Raw genomic sequence first — 14,241 nt, forward strand, 5'->3', positions numbered from 1 at the left:
AATAGAATTTTATTGGACGATTCTTCCAATTATGGCCAACAATGTAGAGAAACTTTGCCACTTGCTCCTCTACGGTACTTTACATAGTGTCCTTGAGATGTCCTGTTTCCCTCAAGATGTTAAAAAATCTTCCAAATGCATCAACCCCCATGCATAGTTGCTCTCAACAATGAATGCTACTTGAACATGTAAGCCGCTCCATTAGCACTCTTCTACCACTATTTCTTCCCTCCAAGTAGGTAACATATGCCACACTCGCGACTCCATAAATTACAACCTTTTTTTTATACTCTTGTTATCTTTACTATTCTTCCTTTAGATTATGAAAGAACAAAATACAATCATACATTAGAAAAAGGAACCTTGGAAGTTGTAAGTGAAAATAAAATATTTAATAATACACGTGTTCTTTCTTTCATCAAGATGACTATGGCCTCCTAAGCCAAGTTCAATAATACGAAAGAAATTGAATACAATACATTCCGTTCATCTAATAATATGGAAATCTCTCTAATCTCTTTAAAAATCATAATCATTTCGTTTTTTTATTACCAAATGTTTAGTAATTGGCTCTCCTGTGCTAGAAAAGGAAATTCTTCTCCTCACTAAGACTACTGCAAGTGGACTAAAATGTTTTGAATTGAAGAATACCACTTTAGTGAGTGAAGAAAGGATGTGATTCACTCAAACTCCTTGTGTACTTGTTGTTCCAAGGCATAATTTTGTCCCAATGCCATCAAGGAGCACAAAATGTTGGCCCCTTACCATAAGCACTTCAACCTTTGTAGCAATAGCAGCCATGCAAGCCCAAAGTCACTACACCACTACTCCTAAGGTAGCATTAGGCACTTCTCACTCTAATGGCATCTAAAATAATGTCAAATTCGTTGTAGGCATACACATTATGTGGTAGAACATTGTCCCAGCAACAGATAGGCAATGAGTTTGGTAAGTTAGAGTCGATGTTAACAACTTCAATTATCGTCGTTCACTCCTTGGTCACCTTAGGCTTCCACTCCTGTCACAAAAAATTTATGCCATGCAAACACATGTTTGTTTGAAAACTGTTAGGGAATCCCCATGTTTGAAAAGTCAAGGGACATATAAGGAATTTTTTTGTTTCTTTATGAGGTTGGAGTGTGGAACACTCAACCTCATTAAATTCTTAACTTAGCTTTTATTTCCCCTCCCCCCCCCCCCCCCCCCCCCCCCGACGATTTGAAATCGCCGTGTGATTTTCGACAGTGCGAGAAAACCAGAGAAACAGAAACGTTGGGATTTTTCCGTTGAAGCTCTTTGAAGGTTTATTTTTCAGAGAGAGTGAGAAAGCTTCATGCTTCGAGTTTGTACGACCGATACAATGAGAAATCACTTCCTTTCTTGCCGAGACGTTGCTGCAGAAATACTCTCTGTTTGTCGTCGTTGTGCTGCTCCGGTGTTGCGTGATTCCTCTCGTTGGACGTTTCTATCCTCAGTGTAGAGTGAGAGAGACCAGAGAAGGAAGAAGGGCGTTGTATCCTCAGTGTAGAGGGAGAGAGCGAAGGAGAGGAAGAAGGAACGCCTCCGCAGAGGCGTTGACTGGTTTGTTTTATTACTGACCGTGTGCTATTTGTTTCGTGTTGTTTCTGACCGGTGCTATTTGGGCGTCGGCGAGTCTCAGGTCTTCATACAGGTTACATTGTTCCTTCTTTTACAGATCTGTATTTATTTATCTGCAGTGGTAGATTAATGTATGGATTGTATGGATAGGAAATTGTAAACATTGAACGATATTCCCTATTAAAGAATTATCATCAGCAGTTGTGGACGTAACCCGATTTGGGTGAACCACGTTAAATCTGTGTATTTAATTTTGCCCCCTAGATATAATTTGATCTGTATAATCCTATCAAATTGGTATCAGAGCTAGGTTATACAGAAAGTCAAATTTGAGTGGGAGCAATGGCTGCAGATGAAGGGAAGTTAAAAATTGAAAAGTTCAATGGGTCGGATTTTAGTTTCTGGAAAATGCAGATAGAGGATTATCTGTATCAGAAAAATTTATACATACCGCTTGATGGAGTCAAGCCAGACAGTATGAAGGATGAAGAGTGGAATCTCCTTGATAGGAAAGCCCTTGGATTCATCCGACTGTCATTATCCCGCAATGTTGCATTTAACATAGCAAAAGAGAAGACCACAACGGGTCTCATGAAGGCTCTCGCAAATATGTACGAGAAGCCGTCAGCCTCAAATAAGGTGCATTTGATGAGGCGACTGTTCAATTTGCGGATGACAGAAGGAGCATCAGTAGCTCAACATATAAACGAACTCAATATCATTACATCCCAATTGAGTTCAGTCGAAATTGAATTCGACGATGAAGTACAAGCATTGATACTTTTGTCTTCCTTGCCAGAGAGCTGGAATGCCACTGTTACAGCAGTGAGAAGCTCATCAGGAAGCAACAAGTTAAAATTCAATGATGTACGTGATCTAGTTCTCAGTGAAGAGGATCAGAAGAAAATCGTCGGGTGAAGGGACGATTTCTTTAGCATTGTCTACAGAGGCAAGAGGAAGAACTAGAGAAAATAGACCAGGAAGGTCAACTCATCGAGGTACTTCTCAATATAGAAGGTCTCAATCAAGAAACCCAAACAGACCTCAGAATAGAAGGTCTCAATCCAGGAACCCAAATAGATCTCAGAACTCAAATGTCAAGTGTTGGAACTGCGGGAAAAACGGGCATTATAAAAGTCAATGTAATAGTGCACCGAAGGATCAGGAGGCGAAGGTAGAAGCAAATGTTGCTTCCTCCTCAGGGAATGATGCTGCATTGATATGCTCTTTGGAGAGCAAAGAGGAGTCTTGGGTATAAGACTCTGGAGCATCGTTCCATGCTACCTCGTAGAAAGAGCTCTTTGAGAAATATGAGTCCAAGAACTTTGGTAAGGTATATCTTGGTGATGATCAACCGTGTGATATAGTAGGCAAAGGTGTAGTGAAGATCTAGTTGAATGGGTCTGTATGGGAGCTGAAAAATGTCAGGCACTTTCCTGACCTAAGAAAGAACTTAATCTCAGTAGGGCAGCTAGCCAGTGAAGGCTACATCACAACCTTCCATGGTGATGATTGGAAGATTGCGAAGGGTGCATTGGTGGTTGCACGAGGAAAGAAGAGTGGTACTCTCTACATGACAGCACAAGCATGTTGTACCATTGCTACTGCAACAAGCAACCAAGGTTCCAACCTGTGGCACCAGAGACTGGGCCACATGAGTGAGAAAGGAATGAAGATTATGCATTCCATGGGAAAATTATCAGAGCTACAGTCAGTAGAAATTGATATGTGCGAGGATTGCATACTTGGAAAACAGAAGAGTTAGCTTTCAGACACATGGCAGAGCTCCGAAGAAGGAAAGGCTAGAGCTCGTCCATTCTGATGTCTGGGGGCCAACAACTGTTTCATCCATTAGTGGAAAGCACTACTTTGTGACATTCATCGATGATCATTCACGGAAAGTATAGGTTTACTTCCTAAGTCACAAGTCTGAAGTGTTTGATACTTTCAGAAGATGGAAAGCCATGGTTGAAAATGAAACAGGACTTAAGATCAAAAAGCTGAGAACTGATAATGGTGGTGAATATGAAGACACCAGATTCAAGAAGTTCTGTTATGATAATGGGATCCGCATGGAGAGAACCGTGCCAGGTACGCCTCAACACAATGGTGTAGCTGAGCGTATGAACAGAACTTTGACTGAGAGAGCCAGAAGTATGTGTATGCAGTCAGGCCTACCAAAGCACTTCTGGGCAGAAGCAGTCAACACATCAGCTTATTTGATCAACCGAGGTCCATCAGTTCCACTGGAATACAGAATACCAGAAGAGGTATGGAGCGGAAAAGAAGTAAGAGTCTCACACCTTAAAGTTTTCGGTTGTATGGCGTATGTGCATATCAGTGATCAAGGCAGGAATAAGCTTGATCCCAAATCCAAGAAATGTACCTTCCTCGGTTATGGCGAGGATGAATTTGGATATCGCATATGGGATGATGAAAACAAAAAGGTGATCCGTAGCAGGGACGTGATTTTCAGTGAAAGGGTGATGTACAAGGACAGACACACTGTAGATGACAGTAACTCACTAGAGAGTGAGCCAATATATGCAGATGTGGATGATGTCCCAGATGACTCTGTAGCAAGCCCTCAGACAGAGGAATCTGTTGAACAGAGTAGTGCACACCAGCCCGACATATCACAGTCCCTTGTTCCAGCTCCGAAGTAGATGGAGGAGAGCCTGAATGCTATGAAGAGGCATGTCAGACTGAAGATGCTAGCAAGTGGGAGCTTGCTATGAAAGATGAGATGAATTCTCTAATCTCAAACCAGACATGGGAACTAGTTGAGTTACCCATTGGGAAGAAGGCACTCCATAACAAATGGGTGTATCGGGTGAAAGAGGAGCATGATGGCTCTAAGAGATACAAAGCCCGATTAGTTGTCAAAGGATTCCAACAGAAGGAAGGAATCGATTATACTGACATCTTTTCTCCGGTTGTGAAGCTCACCACTATCAGAACAGTGTTGAGCATTGTTGCCATTGAAGATCTCTATCTAGAGCAGTTAGATGTGAAAACTGCATTTCTTCACGGAGACTTGGTTGAGGAGTTATATATGTATCAACCAAAAGGTTTCTCAGAAAAGAAGAAAGAGAATATGGTGTGCAAACTCCAAAAGAGCCTGTATGGTTTGAAACAGGCTCCAACACAGTGGTACAGGAAGTTTGATAGTTTCATGCATAAGGAAAATTTCCAGAAGTGCAATGCCGATCACTGTTGCTACTTCAAAAGGTACACATCCAGTTATATCATTTTGCTACTTTATGTCGATGACATGTTAGTAGCTGGGTCAGATATGGATGAGATCAGAAACTTGAAGCGGTAATTGTCAAAAGAATTTGACATGAAGGATTTGGGTCCAGCTAAGAAGATTCTCGGAATGCAAATCACAAGAGATAAGCAAAGTGGAGTATTGCAGTTATCTCAAGCAGAGTACATTACTCGTGTTTTGCAGAGATTCAACATGAGCAATGCCAAGCCAGTTGGCACACCCTTGGACAAACACTTATGTCTATCCAAGGATCAGTCTCCTCACACGGAAGAAGAGAGAGAGCTCATGGATAAAGTTCCATATGCCTCAGCCATTGGAAGTTTGATGTATGCAATGGTCTGTACGAGACCAGATATTGGTCATGCAGTGGGAGCCGTTAGCAGATTTATGTCAAACCCAGGTGAGACCCACTGGAAGGCAGTAAAGTGGATCTTGAGATATCTGCGTGGCACCACAGATAAGTGTTTGCATTTTGGCAAAGGTGAATTGCAAGTACAAGGGTACACAAATGCAGATTTTGCAGGAGAAGTTGATCATCGGAGAAGCACCACTGGTTATGTCTTTACCGTGGGTACAACAGCTGTCAGTTGGATGTCGCAGATACAGAAGATTGTTGCATTATCCACCACTGAAGCTGAATATATAGCTATAACAGAAGCCAGTAAAGAGATGATATGGCTTCAAGGATTGTTAACCGAGCTTGTTTCGAGCAAAGGATGAATGCTTTGCACAGTGACAGTCAGAGTGTGATACATCTGGCAAAGAATTCTGCATTTCATTCTAGAACCAAGCACATTGGTCTTCGTTATCATTTCATCAGATCTTTGTTAGAGGATGAGGTGCTAACGCTGAAGAAAATACAAGGTAATAGGAATCCTGCGGACATGCTAACAAAGCCGGTGACTATTGATAAACTGAAGTTATGTTCAGCTTCAGTTGGTCTGCAAGAATGAAGAGACCTAGATAATGTTGTTGCATTGATATGTGTGAAGACATATCAGTCTTCAAGTGGGAGATTGTTAGGGAATCCCCATGTTTGAAAAGTCAAGGGACATATAAGGAATTTTTTTGTTTCTTTATGAGGTTGGAGTGTGGAACACTCAACCTCATTAAATTCTTAACTTAGCTTTTATTTCCCTTCCCCCCCCCCCCCCCCCCCCCCCCCCCGACAATTTGAAATCGCCGTGTGATTTTCGACAGTGCGAGAAAACCAGAGAAACAGTAACGTTGGGATTTTTCCGTTGAAGCTCTTTGAAGGTTTATTTTTCAGAGAGAGTGAGAAAGCTTTGTGCTTTGAGTTTGTACGATCGATACAGTGAGAAATCACTTCCTTTCTTGTCGAGACGTTGCTGCAGAAATACTCTCTGCTTGTCGTCATTGTGCTGCTCCGGCGTTGCGTGATTCCTCTCGTTGGACGTTTCTATCCTCAGTGTAGAGTGAGAGAGACCAGAGAAGGAAGAAGGGCGTTGTATCCTCAGTGTAAAGGGAGAGAGCGAAGGAGAGGAAGAAGGAACGCCTCCGCAGAGGCGTTGACTGGTTTGTTTTATTACTGACCGTGTGCTGTTTGTTTCGTGTTGTTTCTGACCGGTGCTATTTGGGCGTCGGCGAGTCTCAGGTCTTCATACAAGTTACATTGTTCCTTCTTTTACAGATCTGTATTTATTTATCCGCAGTGGTAGATTAATGTATGGATTGTATGGATAGGAAATTGTAAACATTGAACGATATTCCCTATTAAAGAATTATCATCAGTAGTTGTGGACGTAACCCGATTTGGGTGAACCACGTTAAATCTGTGTATTTAATTTTGCCCCCTAGATATAATTTGATCTGTATAATCCTATCAAAAACACCATGGGTTTAGTTTGCACAACATTAGTAGATCTCTCAGTTAATTACAACTCATTAGAGATGGCTGAAATTGAAAATGAGGAAAATAAAATACCTAAAAATATTAAAATATAACTAAACATGCACAAGAACTAAAATACCTAATAAATATTAATGAAACACCATTAACAATATCGATTTAGATTGATTTGAACCACCATATTTGAAAGAAACTTTTGAGTGTTCTTCCTATTTTAAGCTTAAAATTCATTAAAAAGTACACTTAAATGACAATAACTAGCTAACAGAGGAAATATATTTTCTCAAACAAGCTGGTGGCTGGAGAACGTCATCACAGCAATGAAGATGTTAACTGGATTTTTTGACTGATTCTAACTATTTTTTTGTTTTACTTTCTCAACTGTGTCTGTGTTTATGATCGTAGCTCATCTTCCATTCATATAAGAATTAAGAAGTAGAGAAATAAGATTAATTGCTTTTCAACTTGTATTTGTGTTTAATTTTCGTAGCTCATCTTTCATTTGGAACACTTCGTTCCTACAAGAAATGCTTTGGAAAGATATCCAGATTCCAGACACTGGTATTCGCAGCCGCGATTAAGCTGCGGGATTTGCCCTCTTTAACGGTTGCAGGAGGCGGGCGCTAGCTATTGATCCTCTTGTTGGAGTCCAGTTTGGTACTGAACCGTCAATTTGTTGAGTTTCTTGTTGCTGATTCGTTGCTGTATGATCCTCGAATCATCGGAAGTAGGCGGGCAGGGTACGTCTGGTGTCAACATCTGGGCCAGTTTCACGGCGTCCTCCGGCCGGTTGATCACATGGCTAAAGCAGAGGTAGCGCCCATATGTTGAGGGGCTCTCGAAGACGGAAACATGGGCGTCCACCAGTGCTCGGCCTTCCACCGTCACCAGCACTCCATCCTCGTACATTTCCGCCGCCCCTTTTAGGTAGGGGTCGGAGAGGGACAATTGAGTACCCATCAGAAGCCCCCCGTTTACAGAAACCATGTTGATGCCCCTGTCCATAGCCAGAGCCCACGCCGTCTTCTCTGCCATTGTTTTCGCCAGAGCGTGCCACAGCTGTCACCGACATCTCTGTTAATGTTTGTCCTCCTAATAATGGCAAGTGAAGGGGTAAAAATGAAACATACGAGATATTATCTGACCTTAAATTTCCGGCAGAAATTGGGGTCGCTCCAATCTCGCTCGTCGAATTCAGGGATGGATTGTCGGTTTTCCTTCCAAACCACGGCCGTGACCGACGACGTGAATACAACTTTCTCGACTGTTTCCGTCTGGACGCAGGCTTCCAAGACATTGTGTGCTGCACGAACTTCAATTTCAGCCATGAATTCCTGCACATCCAATCGGTTAAAAAAAAAATTAGTTGACCTGATCTTACCAAACTTCCTCTGTGCAGTAAGTCATTGAAGTCTGGACTGAACTTCTTATCTATGCTAATGATTGTCGAACTGGTTTTTCACTTTTCTCCAGCTGAAACAACTAGCCTTTTCCAGCAAGATATCAGGGTTCTTCTGGGACCACTCTGCATATCCCTGGTTTTCCACTCTCGACGTTCCACATTTGGGTATTGTGCTAGAAGAAAAAAAACTATCTAGGTCTCATTCAAATTTTCATTCTATGTAAGTCTCGCAGTGGTTTGTGCTTTGGGGTTTTCCCTTTCGGTGTTAAATCTCGGTCTTTGGATGCTTTCGGCTGCAAATACGGAAGGATCACAGAGAGAGTAGTTTGGGGCAGATATGACGGGGTATCGTGGTTGATAACTGTACTGTAGCTTATCTAGTCTAACAACCAGTTTCTGTGTTGAGCAGGAGAGGAAGGAGAAAGAAAGAAAATAGAGCGTCGAGGAGATTCCAGAGCAGACACTCACATCATATACTGTTTGCTCTTGAGGAGGCTCGAACGTGTAAAATAAACCCGAGCAACCCTTGATTGCATCCGTAATGCTCTGGTAATCAAAGGGATCGGACTGGAAAACTTTCAGCTTTCTGCTTTCGCTCGGAAATCCCTTGAATAAATTCAAATTCACTGCAAAACCCAAGAGAACGAATCAGAAAAACATTGCATCCATTGCATCAACTTGAAGACGAAATGTAAAAAATAAGCGAATTCGATCTCTTACCATGATTTTGAACTGCAGCATGAACCGTGTATCCCCTCTGTAGAAGCTTTTCGACCAACGAGGCACCGAGCAGGCTCGACGCGTCCATCACACAGACGCTCTTTGAAAATTGATGGGGAGTCGGTGCTTCAGGAGCCATTAGAGAGAAAGAGAGACAGAAAGGTGTTCGACTTCTTGAAAGAGGACAAGATGCTTTGATCGATTGGGTTCAGAGAGTGCGTTCTTATATTGAAGAGGAAGAGAGAAAGACAGAGAAGGTAGGGGGGAACGAGCATTCAAAGAGCGTGTGAATTGATGGGTGGGAGGTGGTTGTTAGATAGAAAAGAGAAAGGAAGTCAATTACAGTTTGAAGAAGATGCAAGGAAGAGAGTTTTGGTGAGAACATGCGTTTGTTCTGTCGCCACAGGAAAATACAGGTATTCGATCTGGCATAGAAACTACAGATTTTGCAGGGAGAGGTAACAGTAAAAAATACCCAGGTTCAAAGCAAATGCAAACAACAGAAAGAATTAAAGCGATCCCAGAGAACAGCTAGTGTGGGAACGATGACAACCATTTTCCAGAATACTTCGAATCGTTGACCCAACTTTTATTAATGACTGCTCAGTGAAACGACCATCTTCTTTTCCCGTAATTAAGCTTTCAGTTTTTAAATTTTAGCAAGAACTGCCATTAATGGGGCTTCAGCTGCGGGTTGTCCAATCTTTCAGCCGCCTGATAGACAACGATTTATTTTTTTTTGGGATTTAGTTGCTTTGGATCTTCTGAAACCGATAGAGATGAGGGAGATGATAAGGCTGAATTCTTTTTCATAAGGGGATGAATGAGGACGAAATTGTACCAACCGAGAAGGTATCATCAAGAAAGAAGATCAGTTTTTGTAACATGATGTGATTGTGAAGGAGACCAGAAACAAATCACTGACTATTAGAATGGAATAGTCCGGATAATTCGGGATAATTTATTGAATGATTCTGAGAATGAAGAAGAAAACCAAACTTATCGTCAACCATTTTCATTCACTCGTACAGTTTTGATTTTTATTTACCAAATTTACAAGCAAAAAAAAAAAAAAATCCGAGCTATGATCGGTTGATGGTTTTTAGTAAAATGAAATAAGAGAATAGCTGTTTAGCAGTGTATCTTTCAACTTTGAAGCCACACCCCACCTGGAACAGTTGGATTTCCTTGACACCAGTGGTCACCCTCTCAACCATCCAACGGCCTCAATAAATATGATCTTTGCTTTCACACGGGGATCTTAGCTTCTCAAGGACTGAGTGGGTCTCAATCCTCCAACGCTGCTTTCAACTTTAAAAGTATATATCCAGCCGCCTCCCACCTCAAGCTACGTCGAACTCCAATTTTTCTTTGCCTGGACAGCCTCCTTACGATTGACCGCAACCATTAAGAACCGTCTCCCAGTTGTCGTCTTCCTTAATTAACTTCGAATGGAGACTCCTAGTGAAGTCTTTGGCCTGAGTGAGATGTACCTAAATGATTGACGATGAACCAAAATGGTGGAAGATTCTCAATGGGTCCTTTTATTAGTGCTTGTTCTGTAGCTGCGGAGAGGAATTGGACCGGTCAGTGTACAATCTTGGCTTTCAGCGAAGACGTAATCAAGCACGCATATGATATCCAGAACGGACACAAACAATCCGATACCTTCTAAAGTTATATACACAAACGTAAGAAATAGACTATCAAGATACTTTTGTACCAATAACTAATATCAATATATTTCGTATTTTTATATCTATAGCAGCAAATCGAGACTAGCCTTTGTAATAATTTTATATTAAAAATATCTTTCTCAATGGAGACATAGAAGAAAAGTCTACATGGAGCGACCACCCGGAGTTAAAAGAAAATTTGTAAATTGAAAAGTCATTGTACGAGCTGAAACAGTAACCTAGAGTATGGTTTGGGAGATTCTCGACTACAATGAAGGAGTTTGACTATAAGCAAAGTAACTCATATCATATTTTGTTTATAAAACACAAAGAAGGAAAAGTAACAACTTTAATTGTGTATGTTGATGATATGGTCTTGACAGGAGATGACCCATGTGAAATGCAAACTTTACAGGAGTATTTAGCCACTAAATTCGAAATGAAGGATCTCGAACAAGTCAAATATTTTTTTGGGAATTGAAGTTACAAGATAGAAACATCAAGTCTTCCTTTCACAGAGAAAATATGTGTTGGATCTTCTAGTCGAAACAGAAATGTTTGATTGTAAACCAGTAAAGACACCCATGGAAATGAATCATAAGCTCGAAATTATCCCAAATCAAAATAGACAAAGGGCATTATCAGCGATTAGTTGGAAGATTAATCTACCTATCACACACAAAGCCAGATGTCGCATATGCAATGAGCGTTGTGTTATGGAAGCGGTCTATCAGATCTTGAGATACTTAAAGAGTGCTCAAGAAAAAGGTTTATTATTCTCAAAATAATGTATCTCTAACACTGAATGATATACAGATTCCGATTGGCTAGGTGATCAGACAACCAGAAGATCTACGTCTGGTTACTTTACTTTTGTGGAAAGAAATCTTGTCACTTGGAAAACCAAAAAACAGAAGGTAGTATCAAGATCAAGTGTTGAAGCTAAATTTCGAGGCATGACTCATGGTGTATGTGAGTTGTTATGGATAAGGAATATATTGAGGAACTTAGGGATTGAATACGCTAAACCTATGAATCTTCATTGTGATAATAAGGCAGCCATCGCAATTGTACAAAATCCTGTTCAACATGATCGTACTAAACATGTTGAAGTTTATCATCATTTCATCAAGGAGAACCTCGATGCAAATATTATACAATTTCCTTTTATTCAATCCGAAAGTCAACTAGAGGATATGCTCACGAAGGTAGTATCGGGGAAGGCATTTCTTTATATACTTGACAAGTTGGGCATGATCGACATCTATATGCACCAACTTGAGGGGGAGTGTGTGCAAAGTTGTAATATAAAATTATGAGTTGTATAATTAGCGTAATTGTAGGAAACGATTTGTTTCCTTCATTTGTTTCCTTGATTTTAGGTAGTAAGTGTATGTTAAATAGCTTCCGTTTGAGAGAAGGATATATTGGAAAATCATTGTGTTACTCTGTTTGATAGTAGTAGCTTTTACCACAGGGCTATAGGTTTCAGTGTAATCAAAACCAGGGATTTGAGTGTAGCCCTTGGACACGATGCGTGCTTTGAGACACTCAATGGATCCATTAGGCAGGTATTTGGTCCGAAATACCCATTAGGAGCACACATTATTGGTGTTGGCAGGTTGAGGGAAGTCCAGGTCCAATTATTTTGCATAGCTTGAACTTATTCATCCATGGTAGCAAGCCAAGTAGGATTTTTAGCTGCAGATTTGAATCCTTTAGGCATAGTAGAGACAAGGAGAGCATAGAGAAGTCCAGAGGAGCCTACGATACCTAGGTTGATCAGATGGTGTGGTTTGAAAACACTAGCTTTACCTCGTGTTAGCATAGGGTGAGAACCAAACGGTAATGTAGAGATTGGAGCAAGAGCAGGAGGAGTGATTCATGTCTCAGGAGGTTCTGGACTGGAAGTCTGGTGCGGCGAGGAGGAACTTGCAAAAGAATCAGTGGTCAGCATGGACTCATCAACCGGATTAGTACAAATTAAACTGGGTTAAATCCGGATTGAGTAATGTGCGGAGAATGGTGTGAGGAGAAAGGATGAGTTTTTGTTTGGATAAGACTGGGTTCCAGAAAGTTGGGAAAATGGAAAGAGGAAGGGGGTTGAGCATGAGATGATTTTATGAAAAGAAAATTGTTTTCATCAAATTGAGCATGATGGGTAATGTAGATCTGTGAAGTGATTGTATCAAGGTAGTGAAACCCTTTATAAGAGGGGTTGTAACCCAAAATAATGCAAGGAATACTACACGGTGAAAATTTGTTAGACATAGAATCACGTAAGTAAAAATATACACGACAACCAAAGGGATGAAAATTTTCATAATTTGGAAATGAACCATATAAAAGTTCAAACGGTGATTTACTGTCAAGAAATGATGTGGGCAAATGATCAATGATGTAAGCTACAGTGCTGAAGGCTTCAACCCAAAAGCGAGGAAAGAGATGGAAGTGAAAAACAAGTGTCAGACTGAAGCAATGGTTCAAACAGAAGATGTTTGCCAACTTACCGGAGGAGTGCCAAGAGCTGAAGCAGCAACAGCAACTTGCCAGTCCGAGAGCCGTGGCGGGTTGACATCAACTATGTTGGTGCCAGTGACTATGAGAAGGAGGTCGGCAGAAGAGAAGGAATCTGCGGGACGTCGTGTGAACAAGGTCGGCGAAGAAAAGAGATACACCCGATGGCCTTCGCGTCAGGACAGATATTGAGGAGCGGTGACTATGCCGCTGCATAGATGTAGGCAGAAGCGGAAATAGGGCAACGTTGCGCAGAGGAGAAGCTTCTCACCTGAAAAAATCGCGATTAGAGAAACAAGAGATCGACTTGCTCGAATACCATGTAAAGCTTTAAGGAAAAATTCTTTATTCACAATGATTATAACTGAAAAGATTACAAAGGTATTTATACACAAAATGATAACGGAAGAATTCTATTTTTGGCTCAGTGATCCGTCGGTTCTGGATCAATGATCCTTTGGTTCCAGCTGATGGAAGCCCAGTCTTAGGCTTCCATTGCACTGTGGTTGTAGAATCAATCAATTTGTTTAACGATTAGGGATCAGGCGGTGCCGATTTGCCTGAAAGGCCCTCGGCAGAAGCCAATGCTTACTTCGGCAGCTCCCGTCACTGCAAGTGATGGCCCCATCTCCCCTGGATACACGCCGAGAGACCCTCGTTACCGAGGTAAAGCCAAGGAGGCACCCTGGTTGGTGGCCGAAACCGAGGTTCGATGTCACGGGCGCGGTGGGTAATGCTGCTTTCCCATATTAATGGCGGTAGCGATGGCCTCATGGCTTGCCATCGATAATGGGCCTTACTGACTGCTACCAACCGAAGGCAATGACTGCTTTGTCGCTCGAACGATCGAACGAGAGGTCGGTCATCAGTCTAGCGGAGGGGCCTTGGCTTGCCGGTTGGTCGCCGTAAGAGGAGAAGGAGAAAACAAAAACGCTCCAAATACTAAGAATGACCTCGTATGTGAGAAATTCTTATGTACGTGTGTGGAGTGTTGTTTTAGTTGGTCCCTTTCAACCATATACAAGGGATAGTCCCTATTACTAAAAAGGTACTAGCAAAGAAGATTTTAAACTATTTACTTGTTCCTAAGTTTTAATCTAATGTTTATTATCTCTAAAAAAATCATTAAAGTTACCTTTTATAGCATTACTATTATATAGTGTCACTTGACAACTTCGATCACTTG

At 41.4% G+C, this 14,241-nt stretch overlaps 1 protein-coding gene across 1 annotated transcript; it reads right to left on the minus strand.

The window, feature by feature from the left end:
* Positions 1-7,186: 7,186 nt before the first annotated feature.
* LOC137948817 (cinnamoyl-CoA reductase-like SNL6) lies at positions 7,187-9,118 on the minus strand. The gene is made up of 4 exons (XM_068794994.1): positions 8,863-9,118; positions 8,611-8,768; positions 7,886-8,074; positions 7,187-7,799 (listed from the first exon to the last, which is right to left on the minus strand). Exons 1-4 carry the CDS (start codon positions 8,999-9,001, stop codon positions 7,368-7,370), a joined length of 918 nt encoding a protein of 305 aa, XP_068651095.1. The 5' UTR covers positions 9,002-9,118; the 3' UTR covers positions 7,187-7,367.
* Positions 9,119-14,241: the final 5,123 nt, after the last annotated feature.

Source organism: Aristolochia californica, unplaced genomic scaffold, assembly GCF_029961685.1.
Source record: "Aristolochia californica isolate CCGP_79_NKW_82.1479 unplaced genomic scaffold, dmAriCali1.0.hap1 SCAF_13, whole genome shotgun sequence".
Classification (NCBI taxonomy): domain Eukaryota; kingdom Viridiplantae; phylum Streptophyta; class Magnoliopsida; order Piperales; family Aristolochiaceae; genus Aristolochia; species Aristolochia californica.